The sequence below is a fragment of the Carassius gibelio genome, chromosome A8, assembly GCF_023724105.1.
Source record: "Carassius gibelio isolate Cgi1373 ecotype wild population from Czech Republic chromosome A8, carGib1.2-hapl.c, whole genome shotgun sequence".
NCBI classification, from domain to species: Eukaryota; Metazoa; Chordata; class Actinopteri; order Cypriniformes; family Cyprinidae; genus Carassius; species Carassius gibelio.
In genome coordinates this window covers 9,377,916-9,404,111 of record NC_068378.1, presented here as the reverse complement: position 1 = coordinate 9,404,111, position 26,196 = coordinate 9,377,916, and the positions used below count along the sequence as shown (strand labels likewise).

Here is a 26,196-nt window from a genome sequence, read left to right as displayed (position 1 = left end):
TTTTGGCTGTATTTTCTTGCTTAAAAATGACGAAACAGAACAGAAAATGAACCAGTAGTTCACAACACAATGTCTGTCATGGAAAAGATGAAGAATGACAAAAAACTTTCTTGACTGAAGATCAAACAGATGAAGAAACCTTACAAGAAAAATCAAAGTCGCTCAAATACCTTTCAAAAAATGCCAGAATCTCCTTCAAATCCGGTTTTCAGGAGTCAGGGGCTCATCTAGAGAGAGCGACGGTGTTACAGGAGTTCATTTATCAACAGACCACTGTACATTAAGCCAAAAGATGGTCTAAAGCTTGCTTTTGCTACTAGAAGCGAAATACAGAGAGGGTGATTCTATCTGTAGATCAACACCCCTGTTAAATACAATATCAAAATACAGTCCAACTGTGACATCTAGCTTCATACATGAGGTGGTTCCTTCATGACAGGACTTCTTCTGGCCCACAGCAGTTCATTTGGGAAGGGGGTGTACTGTTCCAGATGAAGCAGGGTCAGTAAGAAGCAGGGGTCGCTGTCTGGATCACCGGTGCATGGGCCTCAGGAGCTCTGTGGCTGTGGCAGCTTCTGGAAACAGGTTATGGTACGTAGGTAGAGGCACGTAGGCTGCTGTGATCATTTTACCTGTTAAATAGAAGGAGAGTCCAATAAATGTCACATACAACCTCACAAGTCACTCCTATAAAGAGAAAACCTTAGTAGACGGGAGAAAACATGACGGGATTACCTGCAAACCACCGGCCGTGCAGCGCGCCGACAACAGCCATTGCTACTGGGATGGATGGACACTTTACAAAAACATTTCCCTGCCAAACAAGAGCAAAAGTGAGGATTAGGCTTTGAGTCCTAAAATGTAGGGGCGATTAATACATTTTCGACATCTCAAAAGCTCTAATTTTAACAGGAGTATGTAGACTCCTCCTAGAGACTGTATAAAGCTGATCACTTACTTGAGGAGAGTTCTTGTCGACGTATATGTGAATAATGCCTCCGTGTTTTCTGCACTCTTCGATGACGTCATCCTTTATCTCCAGGTCCCAGCCAGGTTCATTTTCCCTACAAAGTAACAACAAGAAATACATTTTCAATTACTTTCTTTAAACCAGGACACATGCCATTTGACATCATATACACCATACTGTCAAGAAAGGTTTTAATAATCAGTGCAACTCACGTCTGTGGACTGAACATGTTGGAGAGCTGTAAACAATGCGTGGCCAGTGGCTCACTTGGAAGGTTCATAGCTTGGTTCATTCCAGGATTGGGAACAAGAGGTTGTGTGGTTGCGGCTGTTAAGTGGCACAAAACATAAATAACCCTCACTGTAAGCCTTGAAAAATCAATAAATGGTGGAAACAGGACAGCAGGTCAACAAGCTCGACTCGGATTTGTCAAATCTCCCCTTGAGGAACATTCTCAAACCTCAGTGCGCTTCAAATTGCATTCAACTCAACGGATTCTAAGATAGGAATATGACTTAAAGACACACCATTCGCCAGATTTCCAAACGCCACAGAGCCGCTCATCTGTAAGGCCTGTTTGGCAGCAGCAGGAATCTGCAGTCCTGTACCTAAAAATATCCCAGAGACAAGTATATGAGTTGACAACAATGCAATATCATATGAAGTAACAGATACACAAGCAGTTTGAATCGTTCATTGGCACATATGAGAGGCAGCAACATGCATCGTTCAATCTGTACCTTCAGCCAGTCTCGCCATCAGCTGAAGTCGACCCGTCGTGCCCAAGTCAATGCCAGTTCTCTCCAGTTCATCATTGTCCAAGAAGGAGCTTGCAGAGGAGGCATCCGAACGCTCAGTAACATGACCCACCTTCATTGGCCGTCCCGCAAGCTCGAACCCATTTAGCTGCTCCAGAGCTTTTTTAGCACATTCTGCATCTGCAAACTGCACAAACAGACAGTGGATCAGCATCAGATTTATGATGCAAATGGCAAAATAAAACTGTCCTCGTCTTTTTCAAATTACGTTTTACATTATGCAGACATAGTTGAGTTTCCCTTGCCTGTCACAACATGATGGAAAATAAAACGGCAAAAATTGAGAAAACATTAAATCACAAAGGTTGGGGTTTATTTTATATATATATAACATTTTTCAGCCAAAAATAAAAGCTTGTTGATTAACAGTTAGTAAATCAATAGAATAGAAAATAGAAAAAAATGAATGGATGAACTCACTGATATGAAGCCGTATCCTTTCGACCGGCCAGTCTCACTGTCCATCATCAGCTGGATGCCCTCAATCTGAAATGAGAAAAGTAACTCACGTTAAATAGAAGATCCACTCCACAGTTTTAACTCTGGTTTAGCTGCTTATTTATGCATGCAAAAGCATTTCAAATGTCACCCATACCTTTCCGAATGGCTCAAAAATGCCCCTGAGCATGTCCTCCGTTATATTGAAGTGGAGGGAGCCCACGTAGAGCCGCATGGGCCCTGCACCACCTCTCTGGAGCATGCTGGCCATGGCTGCTGCCCTGTTCTTCTCAGCCTGAAATATGCAAACAATTCAACAAACTGATTCCCATGTATTGGATTAGGAAGCAGACAGTGGATCTGCGGTGTGTTGATGCTCTCACCTGTGAAACCTGGACTATGATAGGCACTCCCAGAACCCTCTGCCCGGTCAGGCCGATTGCCAGCGGTACCGATGTCGCATCCACAAACTCAATGTAGGCAATGCCCTTTGACCTCCGAGAGTTTCTATCTGAGATCATCCTTACGTCACGGACCTTAAAAAAAATTTATACAAAAACTCAATGTGTTTTATCCTTTAACATTAGTAAATGGAGAGAAAAAAGAAAGAAACCAAAGAATTGATCACAACCAGGTAAGCTTTAATCAGGGGCATCATACTTTTCCCACTGCAGAGAAGAAATCTTCCAGATCTCTGGGTCTGATTCTGGCAGCAAGCTGCATGCAGAACACTGTACGGGCGTCTCTCTCCTCTGGGCTCAGATTATCTATCGGCTGCCTGTTTGAGGAAACACACCGGTCATCAACCACTGAAACACAAATCAGTCCACCTGGACATAAAGAGTAGCTGTAGAATCTTTCAGTGGACCATTTGTTCTTATTGTGGAGAATAATAATCTGAAGAACATTTTTCCATTATCAAAAACCATCTGTGCTCTGGAAAGATTCCATGAAAGTTACAGGTATTTTATGAAACCATCAATTCCAATCAAGAACCATTTTAAGAGGTGTTCAATACTTCAATAAAACAGTGTTGAGCAGCTCACCTGACAGGGCTTTTATTCTTCTTGAACGGGCTTTTGTTCTTCTTGAACGGGCTTTTGTTCTTCTTGAACGGGCTTCTGCTTCGAGAGCGCCTGCGACTAGAGTCAGAATACTTCATCAGTTGTGTTTAGCACTTATTCATGTAAGATTACTCAAAACAGAAACACACATCAGCACACAACAGGCGGCAAGAGTCACAGATGAGATCACCTGTGTTTGGGGAAATGTTGTGGGCCAGTCTTCCCTCCGGGACCACCATTTAATTTCGGCCCCATACTATGACATAAAACAAGGGTTTGTCTCAGTATTAAACCAGTCAACTTTCAGCCATCATGGCCATGTGAGAGCTACGACATGCTAGATGCAGAAGGGCAAGTATCCAGTGAAATCCAAAAAGCCCTTCACAGATTTTTTTTTTTATTATTGATAGTGTAAAAGAACAGACCTAACATGAGCATGGATGTTATGTGATTATATAGGCAGAAATCACGAGTGATTCTTCTTTAAAAATCATGTTAAACTACACTACCCATAATTCTAAAAGAGCCTTCATAATCCATCAGTCTGAGATGATACTTCTGTTACCATGGAAACAAGGTGCCTTAAGACTGGAGTAATCTGTAAAACTTATATTGTATTATCAATATTTGTAAACATTTGCAAATATTATATTACCCGCATATATTTCAGAAAAATAAATATAGGAAGAAATACTTCCAGAAACATGGTTAGTGAAGAAAAGAGAAGAAATGGCCAATCACTGTTTACTCTAAGGACATATTATATTGAAATGTGTTTTATGGAAAAAATATTTATGCAACCATGATCACTGAAGAAGTGGGAGATCACTGCTTGCTCCCTAAGGGCATTTTGAATCATGTGACTACAGCTGGCCAATGAACTTAGTTAAGCAGACCCCTGTGAACCAGAACACAGTAGGCCTGGGTGGACATCGCCTCCAGGTTTCTATTCTCAGAATTTTTCAAAACAAGCACCAAGCATCTTTAAAAATACAGTACTTCTGCATTCTTAGCAAAGCAGGCATTTAGCAAGACAATGACCACTCATTAGTTACAAAAAGCTGTGACATACATCTTTCACAAATACACAAAACATTCACATTGGTTCATGTTCTGTCACAAAAAAAAAATAAAATTGGTCATTATTCAGTCACCCTCACATCATTCCAAACATGTATGACCTCAACTCATCTTTGAAGTTTAACTGCTTGCTCGCTGGGTAAAAAACAATGAAGTTTGTACGGTTGAGCTTCTGTTTATATTTCATGAGCTCTATGTATTTGTGTTGGTAAATGTTTATATGTTTATTATAGTGTTCCTGTGGCTCAGTGGTAGAGCATTGTGTTAGCAGCGCAAGGTTTTGGGTTCGATTCCCAAGGAACACATGATAGGTAAAAAAAAAAATTTAGCTTGAATGCACCATTTGGATAAAAGCGTTTGCAAAATGCATAAAATTTACATTTAAATATGGTTATAAAAGCCTAAATGAAATATGTTCGTCATACAAAGCGATCATGACTTTTTAGATGACTTGGAATAAACTGCGCAAATTCGTACCGAATCATTTTACATTGTCTTTTTGAACTTTTAAAAACTTAAAACTTTAGTTTGAAAGGACAAAAAAAAGATGAAAGATTATTAGAAAACTCAACGTATGTTCCAAAAGTCTTATGTGTTTGGAACGACACAAGAGTGAGCAAATGATGACAAGATTATATTAGTGTGAACTATTCCTTTAACTATTTCACTGTTGTTGTTGATGACTGAGTGCTTAAGTACTGTCCCGAATTTCTAATTCTGTTCTGTAAACTGAATGTTCAGGGGTTAAACTCACAAGGGGCTTTTGCGTCCACGGTGGTGTCCACCACGATCCTTGCTGCGGGATCGCGACTTCTTGCGCTCCCTGCTCCGGGAACGTTTGCGTTCTCGGCTACGGCTCCTGCGTCGCTCGCGGCTCTTCTTGCGGCCTCCGCTTCTACTCCTGTGCCGACCTGGACTCGGACTACGACTGCTACTGCGTCTCTTCCTTCACGGAAACAACACAATTTCATTCCAACATGTGAACGTAACTTCTCGGAGAAGCTTAAGATCAAGCAGAATGACAAGAATACAGAGGGTTTTTAGCTTACTTTTTGCTGCGTTCCTCATTTTGACCATTGGCGCTGGAGGACTTGCTTTCACCCTAAACAGGATTGATAAAAGAACAACATAAGAATGGAGAGGAAACACTGGAAATAGAGAGGGAATAGGGATAAGAGAAAAGACAAAAATATTACTATTGTTGGCTCCTTTATGAAAAATTCTTTGTTTTTCCTCATTTTGTGTCAATGTAATCAAATGGTCTGTGGTAAATAATCAGATGTTAGGGGGCCTGTCTTTAACTTTCCTAATCAATCAGTTAATTTCTAGGTCTTGACCTTGGCTAGGACATGTGTTTTTTAGGGTAGTATAGGTACCCTGCTATTTTTAGCCTAAGTCTTGCTGTAGTCATGTTATAGAGCTGCTAAAGGTCATTCCAGAGTGGAGGCTGTCAGTCCGTGTGATCTTCCCCAGTTTGCGCTGTTGGACTGTGAGAGCTCGATGCCATCTCTGTCTCACAGCTTGTCCTGAAGCAGACAGGGATTCACACGGCTTAGTCATATTGCATCCCAAAAGACACCGCATCAAAGTCAGCCAAAAAAAAGATTTTCTGTTTTATTTTTTTTATTCAGCATTTGGCTCATTTGGACAACTATGACAGGCGTTTGTTTTTCATTAATTTAGAGACAAACAAAAATTATATATATTTTTACTGATAGAAATTATAATTAGGTAATGCATTATTTTAATAGTAAACAGTTTTATGATAAAGAAAAATCTCTAAAATGGTACATGCACAAACCAAATGCCAATGGCCGTGGTTTAAGAGACCATCAAACCACTGGGTAGAGAGACAGTATTCATATTTAGACATAATTAATAGGAAAATTCAGCTTTGAACACTGAAGATGACCTTCGGTAAAGGTCAAGTACAGTCCAGGGCTTCAGGGTTTCAATTCTTGACTCCAGGTCCATTGAGAAGGCTATACCATATGAAATGCCATTTGCAATAAAGTTTACTTCCATTATATAAAGAATTTCTAAGTTCTACATAGTTTTTTTGTCTTTTTATTTTTTAAATGTAGGGCAGGGGTTGATTTTATCAGTTTACAACGCATGTCTATAATGTATAGTATGTACACCTCCATTCAAAAGTTTGTGGTAAGCAAGATTTTTTTTTAAAGAAATACATACTTATTAAAAAAGGATGCATTACATTTACCAAATGTGATAGTTAAGACATATATAATGTACATTTTTATAATATTCAACATTAATAATATTAAGAAATGTTATTGATCCTTTCTAAATCATTCTAATTTGCTGATCATGTGACACTGAAGACTGGAGGAATGATGTTGAAAAAACAGCTTTGCCATCACAGAAATAAACCGCATTTTAAAAATATATTAAAATAGAAAACAGTTATTTTAAATCAAAGAAATTTAGTGTCGAAAATACTTTTCAAAAATCTTACCAACCTCAAAATTTTGAACGTTAGTGCATATTTTTCTGCCACTGCATCAGATTCATTTTTAACAGATTTTTGGTGACATGGCTGAAACCTGAATACTGTCTCTGCTCCATGTCACATTGGGTTTCATCTACTGGCATTCATTCAGCGCTATTAAACCATTTAAAGGTGTATTGTGGCGATCTATTTGTATTTTGGATCAAAATACATTAATAAACTGCGCAACTACTACCTTACTTTTTTTCACAGTTCACACTGGAATCAAAGATGTATTCAGGGGAGTAGAGGTGAGATATCATTAGGCAAGTCTATAAAGAGAGATAGATGGGCATTTATTTGTAATTCAGGATATCACACTAAAAAAAAAACATAACTCTCTCTCTCTCTACACATTATACAAACCTGTTCTTCAGTCAGGCACAGACAATTAAAGTAGGGTTTCTGAATAGCCATGACAACACAATACCAAAGAATAAAAAAATTATAAATACAAATTGTGTCATCATACATCCAAACCTGCTTTCTTCTGAACACAAAAGGAGAAACTCTGAATTTTTTAACAATAATAAAAAAATGAATTGGCATTGGGGTTTTTAAGCAAAAATAAATAAATGGTGAAAAAAAGAACACCATACATTTATTATAAAAGTTGCTTGTAACACATTATAAACTTTAATTTAAATAAAATATATTATTGAAAAAAAAAAAAAATCACACAAAGGGACAAAGGTACAAGATTGTGTCCTAAACGGCATTAATGTGAAAAATATGCATATATAGACAAATATTTGGACGCCATTTCCTTGCAGAATCATGGGCAATGTATTTTTTTCACCAAGAATCTAGCTGTTAAATATGATAATTGAGAAACTAAAGTGGTATCTTCAACAACCATGTAGGTCACAGCAGGTCTGTATTTAACGGGTAAGAAGCGGTCTTTATAAATACATTTCCCCGTGGAATTTCAAAATCTGTTTTTAGATCTAGAACTCAACTATTGGACTTGTATGTACTATTTTTATGGTGCTTTTTTAGTTCTTTATTTTTTAAGCTTCAGTCCTCATTTATCGCTCTTACATGGATAAATGCAAAGTTCAGTAGTAGTTGTATTGCTTTTTTATTTTTATTTAATTGATTTTATGTCAGAATCTAAGGCTATCTTCATGTCAAACACACACACACACACACACACACACACAACCAAATGAACACAAAAATACTGCAGTTAAAATTATATTTGACTTTTGTTTTCTAAAGCCTTTTCTGGTAAAAGTCCCTGAGTGTGCATACTTGATAAAAAATAAATAAAAATAAAATAAAAATTCTACTTGCATTAAAACTGAGATAGTCCAATAAAATGTTTGAAGCAATGTTCAGATTTTCTCCTCGTGTTCATCATTAGAATGACATCCATAACTACAAGTGGGAACAGCATGATGGTGAATACATTAGGATAAATTTTGCATTTTTGGTTGAACTAGTCTTTCAAAAAAGAAAGATCCGGCAACTTCCGGTCGTCCACCCACCTTTCTGTAAGGCGCTTCCAGCATGGCCTCAACATCGAAGTCATCCGCCATTCTGACCTGTGTACACAAAAACAGCAACATGCGATTTACAAACACAGCCAGCACGATGAGATATAGAGTCCAGTTTCGATTACGTACTCAAGTTTAATCGACAAAGCACACAAACAAACAGAAATTAACCCCACAGTCGCGCTGTGCTGCTCTTTAAATAGCTAACGTTAGCTCGAGTCAGAGTCTGCAGCACGCGCGTTACATAAGATGCTAATTTAGACGCTTCACTCTTATCCATCTCTGACAGGCAGCGTATCGCGGTTCAAGTCATATTCACATTTACCTATGATCCCAACTCTTAATTAAACCAGAGAAGATGCTTGTTGGCCAAAATTACCTGTGTTTTATGTCGCACTCCGGTTATCGTCGCGACCTCTCCGACGCGCGCGTCAAGTTTGACCGTAAACAACTGCGAAACAAACGGTCAGATCCGCCTATAGACGAACAGAATATCCAACGAACAATTATTCAAGCAAAAAACAAATACCGATGCATGTATTTGTGACTATTTGATCAGCTCAGTTCGGCATGTCATGAGGTTTCCCAACAAGACAACTTCCTGCTTTTCCCCAAAATGGACGCTGAGAGGGGCGGGGTTTAACAGCGCCTCTTCATGGAGATAAAAGTCTAGTTTCTTTTCTTCCTGTGTGATTATTCTTGCAGAGCCCGCAATGCGTTTGCTTCTTTAAATATCACACTTTTCATAGACCTCTGCTCTGTTGATTGCACAATTTCCCACATATGCATTGCAAAAACTAAGTTTAGCGCTTTGTAAAGTGCGGAGTAATAATATCTAAACCGATGTAGAAACAGACTCGGATTAAATACAATTTACTTGAATATTAAATTCATACACATGCATAATTATATATATATATATATATATATATATATATATATATATATATATATATATATATATATATATATATATATATATATATATATATATATATATATATATATGTTTAAATTAAATTATGATATTATTATGTTATCCATTTGTCTATAAAATAGAAAATAATAATAATGATAAATAATTTGAGAAAGTGTTTGCATATTCTATTTAATACAATATGTGCATTCAAAAGCATAGCCTAATATTAATGTTTTAATAATTGATAATATTATAGATTTCTTCACATGTTCTAAATCCTTAAACCTTTTATTTTTTTTACTAAAATTAAATGATGAATAATGTGCACTAAATGGTTTAAAGTTTTATTGGATAACTATATATATTGGATAACTGTTGTCAGCATCTCTTGTTCACATTCAGTGTAGACCATCTGTGATTTTTCAGTGTTTTACAAGAAAAAACTATCTCAATCTTAATATTTATAGTAAAAATGTATTTATTTGTTACATTTCTGAGTGAAAATGTTTCTAGACCAACATTTTTCAGTGCAGTGTAAACAGATACTAGCTGAATACAAATAGTTAATATGTATAAACAAATATGTGCTTGTTCATTTCACTGTTTCTGATATGCCGTGAAGACAAATATACGAAAGTCACCCGTTTTTTTTTTTTTACTAGTACATAGAATGGCTATGATATGCCATTCTCTTCTGGATACTGTGTACACTTTCAGCATTAGTCAAGGTCATGGGTTCGATTCCAAGGAACGCCATATACTGATAAAATATAATAAGAAAACGAAGTCGTTTTGGATAAAGCAAATTTAAAAAATTAGTCTGAACTGTATAGACTTATTTCACATTTCTGGTATTCGCAGAAGCAGAAGTGATCATAGTTTGGAAAACATCTGTAGTGATGAATGGAAACTATACATTTTCCATTTCTATTTGCCCTAACAGCAAAATAAAAATAAAAAAATCCTCGATAGCATTTCCATAATGTAATGTGAAAAATACAGTTTGATGACTCTGGTTAAAAATAAATAAAAATAAATAAGAAAGATGTCAAATTTAAAGGTCACCCATTCTGACCTTCTCTTCATGGATCCACCAGCATCTCCAGCAACCTGCCAAATAGAAATAGCCTGTCTGAAATCCTGTGCAGGCCAGCTGGCCCCAATCTTTGCACAAATCTTCAACAGATCACTGTGTGAAGTTCCTTCCTGCTTCAAATGCTCCACCATCGTCCCCATTCTAAAGAAACCCAAAATCACAGGACTTTTACTGTTGGCTTATCTGAAGGACATCACTGGACCCTTGCTGGACCCCCTGCAGATTGGTTACAGAGCAAATAGGTCTTTGGATGATGTAATCAACATGGGACTGCATTACATACTACAATATCTAGTCAGACCAGGGACTTATGTGAGAATCCTATTTGTGAACATCAGCTCGGCCTTCAACGCTGTCATCCCAAACCTCCTCATGTCCAAATTTGGTCTCCCTTTTCTCTCCTCTCCCTTTACACCAATGACTTCACTGCAAAGGATCCCTCTGCCAAGCTCATGAAGTTAGCAGATGACACTACAGTAATCGGCCTCATCCAGGATGGAGACTTTAGAGTCTGAAGGGGATTAAAGAGCTGTCTGATTCAGACACAATAAACTGGAGATAAACACGCTCAAAACTGTGGAGATCACAGTGGACTTCAGTGGAAACTCCCCTGGTCTCCCCCCACTCAGCATCATAAACACCATCATAAACAACAGTAGTGTCATTCATATTTCTGGGCACCACCATCTCTCAGGACCTGAATGGGACACTTGGGACTCCAATGGGACTCCATTGACAAAAAAGGCCCATCAAAGGCTGTATTACTTCAAACACACCTGAACAAGCTAATCAATGTCTTCAGGATTACTAAGGCTATAGACAAGTGAGTTTTCTTTCCAGGGTTGGAGCTAAACTCTGCTGGACATCGGCACTCCTGGACCAACGTTGCCTACCCCTGGTCTGGAGGAAGGATGGAGAAACTCATAGCCCAAGTTGCTTGAAGTCCAGTGTTAAGTTTCCACAGTCTGTGATGATTTGGGGTCATCTGCTGGTGTTGGTCCATTGTGTTTTTTGAAAACCAAAGTAACTTCACCCGTTTACCAAGGAATCTTGGAGCACTTCATGCTTCCTTATGCTGAGCAACTTTTTGAAGATGCTGATTTCATTTTCCAGCAGGATTTGGCTCCTGTCCACACTGTCAAAAGCACCAAAAGTTAGTTAAATGACCATGGTGTTGGTGTGCTTAACTGGCCAGCGAACTCACCAGACCTGAACCCCAGAGAGAATCTATGAGCTATTGTCAAGAGGAAAACGAGAAACAAGAGACCAAAAAATGCAGATGAGCTGAAGGCCACTGTCAAAGAAACCAAATACTTAAACTACTTCAGTCTGTGTGCACTGAATTTATTTTTATCACTGAGTTTCTCAATTTGAGTTTAATTACTAAATGAACTTTTCCATGACATTCTAATTTATTGAGATTTTTCCTTATATACATTACACTTTTCAATTTATACTTACATTTATGCATTTTGCAGACGCTAAAGCATGTAATATCCAAAGCGACTTACAGTGCATTCAGGTTACAAAAATTGTTTTTAATTCTTTACCAGTATGTCTGTTCCCTGGGAGATGAACCCACAACCTTTTGGACTGCTAAAGCAATGCTCTACCACTGAGCCACAGGACAATATGTATATATAAAAACTGTTAGATTTACGATGTTATTAACTGTGGAAACAGTCTGTGAAAAAGGGTATAACATACGTAGACCGAAATGTTGAGAACATTATCTTCCATAAATAGACACTCAAGGATTTCTTGCATTTACGTAGACAGAATATAATCTTATCCTCAGATTAATGTAGACACATAGGTGCTGTTTGTTCTCATGTGTCAGCATGAACTTCCAAACAACAGTTCATAGTGTGCATACTATCTATCAATCTATCGGCCTGTCTTTAGATTGATCTGTCTGTCAATTGGTCTCTTTCTGTCTTTCTGCGTGACCATCCAGCAGTTAACATACATAAACACACAGCTGAAAGCTTCCACAATACTTTTCCTTAATCTCAACAAGATTTAAAACACAATTATAAACTGATTGGATTTTCTTTTTACTCTCATGGCTTCATCATCGTTTGCATCTTTCACAAGAAATCTCACTGGCTTTTTAAAAGATGCATTTATGCGTATTTAAATGCAAATGAGCAGAATGTTTTATTCTGTGTTATCAGCTCTATTAGGAAGCAATAATGTGATCCCCTGTTGAAAGTGCATTGCTCTGAACTCAGCTGTGAGCTTCTATCATGACTGTGCCATTGATCTGTGCAATAAACATGATAATAACGTTTCTCTTTCTATCAGTTACTTTTTTATTTAGATTAGATTAGATTTAAATGTCTTTACTATATCCAGTTGAATAAAAAAAGAATGATTAAAAACCGCTGAGTAATTTAAAATCCTTGGAATGGGTATGACTAAGAACAAAGTGCAGTTGGCTTCCCCTACACTTTGCCTAAAGCAGCATGTGGATGATGTAACTTTAAGTTTTAGCCAATGGCCAGCATTCTGCTTATCAAACTACAGTAGATAAAATAAATAAGTGTTACAGAAAGTGAGGCAGAGCTGCTGGCTGTGTGCTCAGTTACAGTCAAAATGAAGAATAAATCTACCAATCTGCGTGTGCGGCTCCCTGCACTCATTTTTGCATTGGAGGTCATGATTGTGGTTCTCTATGCATTCTTTGTGACATATGAAGATGATGCTAATGCACTTCTACAGAACAACCAGACAAAGCCAATGGAGAACTCATTGTATCAGAACTATCCATTTTTTGCTGACATTCAGGTGATGATATTTCTTGGATTCGGCTGCCTTCTGGCATTTTTCCGACGCTATGGATTCGGTGGAATGGTGTTTAACTTCCTAATCGCCACATTTACCATTCAGTGGGCCATTCTGGTGCAGGGCTTCTTTCAGTTTTACTCTGATGGGAAGATTCATCTTGGTGTGCTGAATCTGATCAATGCTGAGTTTGCCTGTGCTGTCGTGCTCATCTCTTTTGGAGCAGTGTTGGGGAAGACGAGCCCTGTGCAACTCTTGGTAAGTTGATCATTTTTGCAGCAGGTGGCTTGAAATTAGATATTGGATCTACAAAAGATGTTTTGCCTTATTTTCTGCTCAGAGGTGGCATAAATGGATTTTCACCATAATTGTAACTGCAGATTGCATGCTAAGGGCGGAGGTGGGCCGGAGCAGGAATCATTTTTAGTCTGGCTTTTATGATGCATTGCGCCTTAACTCTGATGTGTAAAAATGCTTTAATAATCATAAAAATGTACAATTGTTGGGTAAAATAATACATTTTCAATTACCCTTAACAGTTTTATTGAAATGTCTCACTATATATTGAAATGTACATTTATTTATTATTTTTTTCATTAAGTTTGGCATAATGCATTATGGGATTGCATGCTTTGAAGAGGATATGCAATGATGCCTTTACATTTGGTTAAATGATGCATCTTAAGAAGCAAACTAATTAACTCATGAAGCCTTAAAATGCTACCTAGGCATCACACTAAGTATAAGGATGGCTTAATCAAGTAATAATCACACTTTTGTTAGTACATTTAAATCACCATGATCAAACCCTTGCAATACCTAATTTATAAGTTGTAAATAGCTTTGGATAAAAGCATCTGCTAAATGAATATGTAAATTAGCTCATTCTACATACTGTGTATTGTGCAGATCATGGCCTTGCTGGAGATCCCTGTGTTTGGGATCACAGAATGGGCTGTAGTGAAATACCTGAAGATCAACGATGCTGGTGGCTCGATCCTCATCCACATTTTTGCCTGCTACTTCGGACTGGGTGTCACCTTTGTCCTGTACAGGCCAAGTCTAAGCGAGGGACATCCAAAAGAGGCGACAAGTTATCAGTCAGACGTGCTATCTGTAATGGGAACCCTGTTCCTCTGGGTGTTTTGGCCCTCTTTTAACTCAGCGTTGACTTTCAAGGGTGACGACCAGCACCGAGCTGTTCTCCACACATTCATAGGTCTCAGTGCCTCTACAATCACCGCCTTTGCTCTGTCCAGCATGCTCAGCAAGAACGGCAAGATCAGCATGGCTGATGTACAGAACGTTACGTTGGCTGGTGGAGTAACTGTCGGTGCTTCGGTGGACATGATGATTTCGCCGGTCGCTGCTTATGTGCTGGGCATCTTGGGATGCATTGCATGCATGCTGGGGTACAAATACCTGAGCCCGTTCCTGGCTCGCCGGCTGCGGTTGCAGGATCAGTGTGGCATACACAACCTGCACGGCCTGACGGGACTGATTTCCAGCCTAGCCGGAATCTGTGCCATCCTGCTGGCGACCGAGGAAACGTATGGCCCCAGTCTCTACCAGACCTTCTCTCATCGGGCCCCTCCAGAAGGAGACCCTCTGCTAGCGAAGCTGCAGGAACTGATCCCGGATCTGGAAGCGGGTTTGGGTAGGACCGCACAGGAACAGGCCCTTTTTCAGGTGGCTGCTGTGTTCGGGACTATTGCAGTGGCGGCAGTCGGGGGTTTGCTGACTGGTGTGGTACTCAAACTACCATATCTGGCTTCCCCCAGTGATGAGAAATGCTTCGATGATGAGCTCTTCTTTAATGTTCCTCAAGACTACAACTGTGTAAACGGACCGCAGGACATATGGTCCTGTGTTCTCAAAGACACAAACAAGACTGATGCTGAGTGAAGCATGAAAATGAGGAATAAGTGTAAATGACTGTTGTGAACTTCAGCACTGAGTACAGTGTAACTAACTAACTGTGATTGTATTGACCCCCCCACCCCCACACACACTTTTCTTTTTTTTTTTATATATGATATAGAATGAGTTTTGTATACTGTGTATCAAAATATATAACATGTAATGTTTGATTTTGATAAAATGTTTATTTGTAGAATATATTTTATGAATCATCTAATTCATTGATACATTTCAGATTACCCTTGTGAAAAAGAAGTATGCTGCTCTTTAGCAAAATAAAAAAAGAGTTATTGAACAATATATACTTTAATGCAAGATTTTGTGTTATTTGCACCTGAATTAAAATAGTTTACATTTATTTTACATGTAATAGCTGAACTTAAGTAAGTTTTCTGACCCAATTAAGTAGGAATTAAATGCATCATAACTTCATAATTACTTCTATTGAAATGTGGGAAATTTGCTAAGCAAAATATATTGTATTGTAATTTCTATTGAAACATCTATCTCATGTATTTATACATAATTGTAATGAAGTCGCAATGTAGTGCATTTAAAATACATTCATTATAATCCTTAGTAAGTACTTAATAAGCATAAAATAAATACTTATTTAAAGAATGACGAAAGACTGATAAAACATAATAATATAAAATGGACTTTACGGTAAAATGCTGAATTTAACATTATCACAAAGTGCATTTATTAAAAGTGTAATTAAGTGTGTTAAGAAACACGAAAGTCTTTCTTTTTAGGTATGCTTATGTGGCTTTTTTATATCAGTAATATTATCTGCAGTTTCTTCTTTTTTTTAACTTTAAAATTTAAAGTGCACTACAAATGTGAAAACACTATAAAATATGAACTACATTACATTTTGAGATGATGAATCTTGATGAAAAGTTATAAATTAACAGTTTGACTGTATTCCTTGGGGTCATGCTTTATCTCTTCTATATGTCTGTTTAGACAGATAGATATGCGCATAAACATATTAGCATATACTCATATACAGTTTTATTGGATGTACAGTATATAAAATCAATTGCTGCCGTTAGAATTTTAACAAGTTAGGCTGTAAATGCATGCAGTTAAATAAAGTGACAGTCTTTTGTGTAATGCTGTAGGCTGCTCAGTGTCAGAGTTTTAATGCTGACTGATGACACTTTCTCAAAATATGCAACATATAATTATTTCACCTCATTCGAAGAATATAAAAAAAAAAGATTGTGTTCGATTGTGATTGCTGAAAGCAATTTTTTTTGGTTGTTTTGGACATTTGTCATTTAATTTATTTTTTATGTCTTTTTTTTTTTTTTTTTTTTACTTCTGAACACAAGTAATTTAAATTCTGAATAAAATGTTTGAAAATAAATATTGTTGCTGAGGATAATTCTCACCCTATAACTCCACAATATTCAGCTCATTAGAAAAAAACAACCAATGATTTATTTTGTTTACAAATGAATACTCAAAAGTAATTGTAATAAATAACTTGAACTTTATTGCATTTTGTGCAGACAAATCTATAAAATGGTCCAGAGAAACCATTATTGATAGAACATAGAAGCTTTTGACAAGATAAAACAACAATTTAAGATATCTAGTTTAAATACATTTTCATATAACACAACTGAGACACAATTTTATATTTATTTTTAAAATATTAAACTTGCATGGACACACAAATTAAACAGCTAGGCTAAGATAACTATAATGTGTCATATATTTACAAAAGTAACTGCCACAGTTAAACCTCTCTTTTTTCCATCAGAGTGATATGTCACACAGTCATATACATAAAGAAACAGACACACCACCTCTTTCCCCGTTACAATCACACTCACAAACACACCATTATGACTGCTTGTAAAATACTGAAGCAGAAAACAAAACACATCACGAATCAAATCACTGTCTTTGGATCAACACAGACTACCATACAAAACGTGTCAAACTGCCCTCCTATGGAGAAAGTAGAAATGTTGGCTGTGTAGAAACGCTCCTGCACACTGCTGTTTCAGAAGATGTACGTTGCCATTAGAAAATCAGAATAAATGCTTCAAATCTGAAACGATGATTGAGGTGAGGCCGTGTGAATCCGTTAAAACACCAACATGCTGAAACAGGAGCACTGAACGATGATGAATGATGATTCATTTCTCTCGCCAATCTAAAGTGACTGCTGAAGCCTCTTCTGTCTGTTCACTCTTAAAAATAAAGATCCCAAAAGTGGGGTTTTGTAGCAATTTAATTTTGGGTTCCTTTCTTTGAACAGTTCTTAAAAGAGCTTAGTGTGAAAAATATTTAATAATCTGAAGAACCTTTTTCTAGAATGGATGCTGAAGGAATAGCTTACTCAAAAAGGACAATTTGCTAAATATTAACTCACCCTCAGGCCATCCAAGAAGATGGGGATGAGTTGGTTTCTTCATCAAAACAGAATTGGAGAAATGTAGCATTAAATCCATAAATGGTTAATAAATATAATTTTTTTTATTTGATATTTTTTTTATTCTACTTTATTTATTCTGTCTATTGTGAAATGTTGTATTTTGTTTGTAAAAATTTATTGTGCAAGAAACAATCTTACACAAGAAGTTTTTTAATTCTTATATCTATAGTGATCTATAGCGATCACTTGCTCACCAATGGATCCTCTGGAGTGAATGGGTGCCATCAGAATGAGAGTTCAACAACTGCTTTTAAGAGCTTTTAACAACTGATAAAAGCATCACAATAATCCATTGTGTGTTTTCAACTTTAAACTGTTGTTTGAGATCTTGAGACTAAAGTATGAGACCTTTATCTGTAAAATTACATAAGTCATCTAGACGGAATTAGGAGAGAAATATGCACAGATCAAGCACAGTTTACAAGCAAAAACAGACCGACACAATTGTAAACAAATATATCAGAGGATTTTGATAACAATACTGACATTTTGGCCAGAAGTGACAGTTTAAAGTTAAAACCTCTTAATGATGGATTTGTTTCTTACAAACACACAGCTTTTGATTTCAGAAGATGTTACTGATGAACTGGAGTGGTGTGGATTACTGTGATGTCTTTATCAGCTTTTTGGACACTCATTTTGACGGCACCCATTCACTCCATTGGTGAGCAAGTGATGCAATGCTAAATATTGCCAAATCTGTTCCGAAGAAGAAACAAACTGATCGAGAACTTGGATGGCCTGAGAGTAAATTGTCATCAAATTTTGGGGCAAACTATTCCTTTAAAGGTTCTTCACAGACCCACTGATCCAAATACAGGACCTTTATTTCTTAAAGTGTATATCTCAATACAAGATGATAAATCAACTGTGGCAACTCCTATTCCATCGATTAACTTCAAGTCTGGCTAAATAGCTCATTCCACACAAGTCAGCGATCTCAATATTGCGCTTGAACGTTTCCATACACGCCGCTTCAGCAGTCACTAACAAATACCATTAGCACCTTCTGAAACACCTGCCATTTCAAATTCAGCTCGCTGGTTATTTTAGAAGCCCTGTTGGTCGACTAGTACCACTGTTGCAGGATAGTTACAAGTCAGCATTGCATAAAAAGCATCACGATGAATCTCGATGCAATCTAAAGATGTTTACTTCAGGTTTCCTACAGCAGTGCTCCATAGCAAGGACGTGAAATAAAGATTAAAAGTGACTGAATTTAGATATGTGGGAAAGAAACCAACTCTGAATTTTCACAGTGCTTTTTTCTAGTTATGCTTTGGCCAATTTGGGGTGACTTTCGAGTTTACTGCCCCTTTCAAGGGAAGATAAGGAACGACATGCTATACAACACAAGGTTTATGAAACTTCTTTATGCCTTAAGCTTTGGGGAAGGATAAGACGAATCTGATAAAAAGGATATCAAAAAGCCCTTTGCATCAATGTGAATTCAATTCAGATATACTATACTGTACTTCATGATGAACGGGACATCTCCATTATCATCCGCAGAGTGAAACCTCTGTATCCAACAGCACGCAGCCAATATGGCTTAATCGTGACACTGTCCCAGCATGTTTCCCTTTGCATGACTTTAAATAATGTGGAAAGTTCTCATCAAACTGCAAGTCACCCTGGCAGATACGGAAGCTCTGATTTCTATCTATAATACTCAATAGTACCACTATAAACAATTCAGTAGAAAGTAGTTTTAGACCCTCAAAGAACTTACTAAACTGTAATTGCATAGGACTCCAAACAAGCCAAACTCGTCTTTTGTGTTGAAAATTCAGACGTACAGCAATGCAAAAGTTCCTTCAGATAAGATTGTAATTTTAGCTAGAATCAAAGGCAATAAACTTGGAAGAATTATGATAGGTAGCACTTTGCATTTCCTGTTTCGGATTAAAAAAGATCACTTGATTCTGAGCATAACTAGAATGCTGATAAAGAAAATGTACTTAGCGAATCATTTTATTTTTTTTCCGCAAACAATTTAGTTAAATATCACTTCTATTAACTTTACACACTAGCTTTCTACTACAAGTGTGGATGTGATAATGTAAGAGGTAAAATGACGTATGCTTGAGTATTAGGACAGACTAATGGTAGCGTTTTGACAAACTATCTGAGAGGTTTTGCCAGTAAAGTACTTCCTGTCTCTGAGTAATAATACTCGAAAGCCTGTAAAACATTGCCTGAAAAATGACCTAATTTATGGGGGTCTGAATGTAACACACTTTCAATTTTAATGCATAAAATCTATAAATATAGCATTTTTTTTCTTTTGTTTTCAGTCTTATGTTTTGGGGGAGTGCAATATATTTACATTTTGATGACGGTAGCAGCAAACTCAGCACAATTTGATTTAAAATTTTAAAACACATAGTTAGGTATTTCCTTTTTTTAATTTCACAGTTACACAAGACGATATTTTACTAGTCTATTAAGTCATTTAATATATTCCTTTGCAATTTTACAAAATAAATAAATAAACTAGTTCTTTAGATAAATGTTTTAATATCTTCTATTTCTACCACACATGAACTAATTAATATTTTCGTGCTTGCGAGTCGAACAGTCGGCATCAGTCGCTCACAGATGCTGCTTAAATATAGCTTGTGTCGTGTCGTCTTTACAAATGTAAAAAATAAACGAAAATTTCAGACATTTATGACAAACATTAGATATGATTCTAAAATACTATGCAGTTAAAATATGCTTTTGTTCACAAATCTGATTTGGTGAAAAAGGATGGTTTTGTTAGAATAAAACAGCATCTGCTTTACAAAGTAACTGGCAATATCAGACGCATGATATGTTTGAATGTTGTGACCCAGCACTGTCTGTTTCTTCTAGGAAAATGTTTTATTTGTTCACTTTTTTTTTTTCATCATATATGGCACGGTTTATATTTAGGGATTTGGCAAGAGATGTAAATACCATGTTTTTCCATGTTTACAATCAATCAGAAATTGCTGGATGAATAAATAATTTCTCTGTAAATAAATATTTGAAATATAAATACCAATTCTTTTCTATTTACATTGTCTTGATATATATGTGATTCTACTATTAAATGAGATTATTCAGGATTATATCTTGATGGAATATTTGAACTGTTTATGGGTTTTCAGTTATACAGCAGTTCTGTTCAGACTCTTCACAGTATGTACACGTTTGTGATTGAGCAATATAATTCATGTCTGCTGATGATATTTTAAGTGAACATATTTGTGAAAGGAACACAGCCTTCAACCCCCTTCACACGCACACACACACACACACACACACACACACGGTCCAGCCATCTCATATTGTACTGTGTTCACGACTCGTAAAAGGCTGATGTAGTCAGAGGACATGCAGATGGTTGAGGGCAAAGCTGATAGTCATTGATCCAGAAGTGCTTACACCTGGCTCACATTAAACCCTGGTCAGTTCTGTCCTTGGTGTAAAAACACACTTCGGACATTTTCGTGGTACACTGGAAGACTTGTTTTCAGCAAAGAAAGATTCCACTCTAATTTACCCTGTGACAAATAATGAAACAATAGAGAGACAGTATAGCAACAAAATATAAAGCATAAAGGGAAGGTCACACTAGATTTCATTTGCTTCCATTCTTATGCAAACAAACAGGAAGAATGCAGACAATGCTTGCTGCATACTGACAATTTGGCAGACTTTGAGCTGCCTATTCAAATAGCTATAAAATGTTTGACCAGAAGTGGATTTGAATATCATTCTGATGTTTAAACATGGAGGAATCTCTGAGTTTGGGGATTTTTCATCATCATTCAAAGCTTTGGGATTGGTAAGATTTTTCTCTCTCTCTTTTTTTTTTTTAAGCAAGGACACATTATAATCGTCAAAAGTGACTTTTAAATAGTTACACAAAATAAAAATAAATTAATTTTATTTGAAATAAATAAACTAAATATACTTAATGCTTTTTCAACTTTATATTCAGTTGTTTTTATCCTGAAAAAATAAATAAATCACGATTTCCACAAAAAAATATTAAGCAGTACAACAGTTTTCAACACTGATAATAATAAGAAATGTTTCTTGAGCAGCAGATCAACATATTAGCATGATTTCTGAAGGATCATATGACATTGAAGACTGGAGTAATGATGCTGAAAATTCAGCTTTGATCACAGGAATAAATTACTTTTTAAAATATATGAAAGCAGAAAACTGTAATTTTAAATAGCAATACTACTGTGTTTTTTAATCTAATGAACGCAGCCTTGTTGAGCATAAAAGACGTACTTCAAAAACATTTTAAAATCTTACTGACCCCAAACTTTTGAAAGGCGGCGAAATGCAAGGTTAGATAAAAAACTAACTTTAAAAAAGCTGGATGGTTTTCAATGGTCACTAAACAAATGAATAAATGCCACATTTTAACATTTAATATTGACTGTTTTGAAGTGCCCATTAAAAATAAAGTTGTTTTGCATGCTAAAAATCTAGTGTCACCGTCCCTTAAAAGTGTTTTGTTATGATACAGTATATAATATTAAATAAAGGGTAGATGGATCAGAGTATTTGGTCAGGTGCCACCGGCTTTTGGAAATTAGTCAGAATCTAGTAATAAAGACTAACTCAGTCGTTTACTGATCTGTGTGAGACGTACACTGTTGAGTTTCTGAGGTGAGAATTGAACCAATAGAAGGAAGATAGAGAGGGATTAAACGTAATCATGTGGAATAAGTGACATCTACTAAGCTGGTGTCTTTTTAGACTATGTAGTGCAAAGTCATGTGCTGGGGCGTTATTGCTCATGGTGTAGGTCGGGGTTACTGGGACGTTCCGTCTATGCAGTGAGGGACGAGGGGTGAGGAATATTTGGTGGTTGAGCTGAGCCCCTCAAGAGTAGATGGTGATGACCTCACGTCCACCTCCACGCACGAGGAGGACCCTGTTGAGACCCTCAGTCAAAACCTCGAGGAACTCCATGTCTGTGTGACTGCAGTTAAAGGTACAATTTTTAAGATATTTGCAGTAAAATATCCCCAAACCACTAGGCTAGTTTTATATATTTTGTCCAGCTGGTTACTAACAATATCTCTATTGTTTTCAACTACTTGTAAATCATGAGAAAATGCCCATTCTAAACAGTGACACTGGGCAGTGCAGTCGCCTGTCAATGACGTTAGTTATCCTTTGTTACCGCCTTTACGGAAGTAGAAACCATTTGACAACAATGTTGTGGACGAATGTGGAAGTAGTTTCGCGACAAACTTTAACTAGAAAGAGATGCAGATCTTGCTTGCGTTGTATTCGAAAGGTGAGTTGGTTTGATTCGTATCTTTACAGAAAACGTATGCAATTATAACTATCAACAAAATTAGTATGATGGGGCATACACGCCAAACGCGAGAATGCGTCTGATCCATAGTCTGATCGCATCTTTGCATTGACTTTTTATGTAATCTACTCACGCAAATCGTTGAACTCGCGTTAAATCCATGATTTATCTTTCCGTCTGATTGATGGCATTCAGCGGTTGGGTAGAAGACAACAAATCCCATCATTTCACGCTCCTTCTTAGCGTCATCAAACCACGCAATTATTACTGTTTTTATAGTGCGCCCTCTAGTGGCAGGTCCTACAACCTGTAGCTTTAAGAGGCAAACTTTTACATTTACATGAGAGCAGGACATAAAGTCACTGTCAGAAAGTATGAAGTCACAGATTTTTAGAAGAAAAAAGGATACAGTTCTCTTCTCCATTGCGGTTCTTAGGTGGTCCCGGCATGTTCAGCAGGACTAGTTTAGCTTCTTTTGACTTCTTTACAATGACCCCATTGAGTTCCTGCGCGTGGTGCATGCGTCTGACATTGGACTGATTCCTGTACAAAACACCAAATATGAGGTTTCTTTATAAAATATTTTACATATTTTTTACTTATCAGAGAGATATGAAGTGTTGTGATAATTAAGTGCTTCATCTCTTAAAATAATCAGAAGGTATGAAATGAAATATTTTTACTATTATTTTAAAAGTGTACTCACAGGTTCTCCCATTCCCTGAGGCATAAGCAAAGGAAAGTAACAGTGAACAACATGGTGAACAGAGAAATACAGCAGGGGTACAACTTCGACCACATCTCAGTGATTTGGAAGGCAACTTTAAAGTATAGTGATGCACCAAAATTTTGTACAGCAATATCTCTGGCAATCACTGATCAAGTTAAAACCATGGATGGTTTGTTAGACTAATATCTTTAGCTTTTGTGTCATTCTCACTGCTAATTTGTTTATCTAAAGTTAGCTAATCAACTAAAACGAATGCAAGTGCTACAATAAACGTATTCTAATAATGACGAAAGTGTTTCTGTTTCAGAGTAGTTTAACTTGCATTACTGATATTTGCTGCACATATGCACATTGACATTGGAAATGTTTTTTGTTGTTGTTGCATAATATATTTTAATTAACTTTTGTTTTAATTATAAATATATATTGAAAAGTATGTATAATTGTTATTTAAATAAATGATTAAATACAAAATTGTTAAAATGATTATACATTATTATAAATTGTATTTATGATAAAAAAATTATTACTTTTTGATTATGTCTTTCATTGTAAGCTTGTTTACATCCAACTAACTGATCAGTACTTTGATCAATGAGCAATGCTCAGAGGAAATGCCTAAATGACATTTAAAATAGCTCTTGCACATCTTTGTGGGGCTGTAGTTAAACTTTGTTAAACTGAAGAGTCAATACAATGATCTGCTGTTTCATGGTCAAATGATTAATAAGCAAAATATCTCTATCAACACTGGCCTATAGTTTTGTTGTTGTTCAATTCTGCCGACGCATCTTTATGACTAACATCTCACCTTCAGCTACTAGAATAATACAATGACTGACTGAACATTTCCTTAATAACTTCAACCCCTTTTTCTATTGATTTGTTAAAGCTTTTGTATTCACCAGACACAAAACATACTTAGTAGAGCCCGGCATCACATTGACTCACGGTTTCATGTTGAACATATCCTTCATGCTTTCAGGGTTGGCCACAGCTGGGTTATTGGGCTTCTCTACATCGTCCGTCCAGGTCATCTGCACCTCCTCTCCGGGGCTCACGGCTGCTGGTGTGGGAGCAATTGGGGAGGTGGGGCTAGTGGGGGTGGGGGTGGCATTTTTGCCCTGAATGAGCTGAACCTGTCGAGGACGGGAAAGACGGACAGACTAAGAGAAAGGTAAAAAGAGTGAGAGGGTAGACAGGGATAAAAAAAAAAAATTAAGAAGCGAGAATTGTTGTTTTTCTGGTAAACACTTATTTCAAAAGGATAAAGAAAAACAGAGAAATCGAGGGGGAAGAGATGCACTGCCAGGGTGTTAACAAGAAGAGAATGATTTTCTAGAAGAGAAGAGAGAGAACTGCAAAAATAGAAAGTGATAAAGAGATGCTATCATCACGGCTGATATGTCCGTGCTATCACCTAATCGGCCAGAAGGAGGAAGGACGTGATTAGCTCAGATGAAAAAACAAGCACAAAATCACACTTTCTCACTTGATGAATAATATCATAAAGAACAAGCTGAGAGACAGCAGTCACCTCCTCCTCAGGTTTCTCTTCGCTTCCTCCCACCGACTCCTCTGCGATGCTCCTCTGGGGGTGCAGGTTTGAAGGGTTCTTTCGCCGTATTGAGCCACGGGACACGTCTGTGATGCTCTGAATCTGAAGAGACAACATCAGCGCTGTTAGACTGATTCAAACAGTCAAATCAGATTTATACTATAATAATGATCTGTCACAACTGTTCATCTCTTTATGTAACAATTAGTTACAGTTCTCTAGTTTGATCGGCCCGGTAGTGTTTCTTCTTTATCTACATACAATAACTATTATGTTATGTTATTTATGGTATTGTTCAATCCACATACGAAAGAAAGTCACAGGTTTGGATCAACATGATATCAGAAGCATTTGTTTTTAGTAAATGTCTAACTTTAACAACATTAACAACATAAATGTTGTTTATTAGAATAAACCTTGTGTTAAAGAACTTAACAGTGGATATATATATATATATATATATATATATATATATATATATATATATATAGATATATATATAGATAGATAGATAGATAGATAGATAGATAGATAGATAGATAGATAGATAGATAGATAGATAGATAGATTATATAGATTATTAACACATTTAGGTACTCTTTTAGGTGTACTTAATATAATATAATGTCAGATCTAATAAAATAATAATCAAATGTCAAGTGTAATGATGTCACATTAAGAGATTTACTTTGAAATAGGTTTTGAAACATGTTAAATTACATTTAAACTTAATATATTACTGAATGCAAATGCAACTTTATTACAAATGTATTATAACAAATATATTGAATACATACATTTTTTAATAGAATTGACATTAAAGCATATTTTAATTACTATAAATGCTTGTCAGTACATCATATTTCTAAGACAATTTTGAAGTAATTATGAAAAGACATTAAAAGATGTAACTAGGTGCTATTTAAGCTGGTCAAAAAAGCACTCTAACATTAATCTGACTGCATTTAATATGCATTTAAAATATAATACAAATGTACAGAACACGCAACTTACACAGAAAATGACTTTAAAG

At 36.5% G+C, this 26,196-nt stretch overlaps 3 protein-coding genes and 1 non-coding gene across 7 annotated transcripts in view; 2 read left to right on the top strand and 2 right to left on the bottom strand.

The window, feature by feature from the left end:
• The window catches only part of LOC128018367 (RNA-binding protein 39-like), a 9,148-nt gene extending 128 nt beyond the window's left edge, over positions 1-9,020 (bottom strand). The window contains exons 1-18 of one of the 4 annotated variants that reach the window (XM_052603843.1): positions 8,758-9,020; positions 8,370-8,426; positions 7,081-7,151; positions 5,567-5,896; positions 5,420-5,472; positions 5,125-5,316; positions 3,481-3,546; positions 3,273-3,368; positions 2,887-3,004; positions 2,610-2,762; positions 2,384-2,521; positions 2,209-2,274; positions 1,711-1,915; positions 1,498-1,578; positions 1,183-1,297; positions 959-1,064; positions 736-814; positions 1-632 (exon numbers count right to left, since the gene is read on the bottom strand). The exon at positions 1-632 is cut by the window's left edge and continues 128 nt beyond it. In XM_052603843.1, the coding sequence (XP_052459803.1) occupies positions 532-632; positions 736-814; positions 959-1,064; positions 1,183-1,297; positions 1,498-1,578; positions 1,711-1,915; positions 2,209-2,274; positions 2,384-2,521; positions 2,610-2,762; positions 2,887-3,004; positions 3,273-3,368; positions 3,481-3,546; positions 5,125-5,316; positions 5,420-5,472; positions 5,567-5,608 (1,611 nt within the window). In that variant the 5' untranslated portion in view covers positions 5,609-5,896; positions 7,081-7,151; positions 8,370-8,426; positions 8,758-9,020 and the 3' untranslated portion in view covers positions 1-531. Of the gene's footprint in view, positions 633-735; positions 815-958; positions 1,065-1,182; positions 1,298-1,497; positions 1,579-1,710; positions 1,916-2,208; positions 2,275-2,383; positions 2,522-2,609; positions 2,763-2,886; positions 3,005-3,272; positions 3,369-3,480; positions 3,547-5,124; positions 5,317-5,419; positions 5,473-5,566; positions 5,897-7,080; positions 7,152-8,369; positions 8,427-8,757 lie in introns of those variants that run through there. The other 3 variants (XM_052603842.1, XM_052603844.1, XM_052603846.1) reach the window with 3 other exon arrangements.
• Positions 4,603-4,675, top strand: trnaa-agc (transfer RNA alanine (anticodon AGC)). Its single transcript has one exon. It is a non-coding gene; the product is annotated as a tRNA-Ala (tRNA).
• A 3,670-nt stretch (positions 9,021-12,690) lies between the features above and the next one.
• LOC128018032 (ammonium transporter Rh type B-like) lies at positions 12,691-16,406 on the top strand. The gene is made up of 2 exons (XM_052603429.1): positions 12,691-13,438; positions 14,090-16,406. Exons 1-2 carry the CDS (start codon positions 12,992-12,994, stop codon positions 15,083-15,085), a joined length of 1,443 nt encoding a protein of 480 aa, XP_052459389.1. The 5' UTR covers positions 12,691-12,991; the 3' UTR covers positions 15,086-16,406.
• Positions 16,407-16,578: 172 nt separating this feature from the next.
• Positions 16,579-26,196, bottom strand: part of LOC128018366 (solute carrier family 12 member 5-like) — a 44,572-nt gene continuing 34,954 nt past the window's right edge. The window contains exons 22-26 of the mRNA XM_052603841.1: positions 25,143-25,265; positions 24,557-24,744; positions 23,582-23,596; positions 23,285-23,418; positions 16,579-22,525 (exon numbers count right to left, since the gene is read on the bottom strand). Of these exons, the coding sequence (XP_052459801.1) occupies positions 22,434-22,525; positions 23,285-23,418; positions 23,582-23,596; positions 24,557-24,744; positions 25,143-25,265 (552 nt within the window). The 3' untranslated portion in view covers positions 16,579-22,433. The remainder of the gene's footprint in view (positions 22,526-23,284; positions 23,419-23,581; positions 23,597-24,556; positions 24,745-25,142; positions 25,266-26,196) is intronic.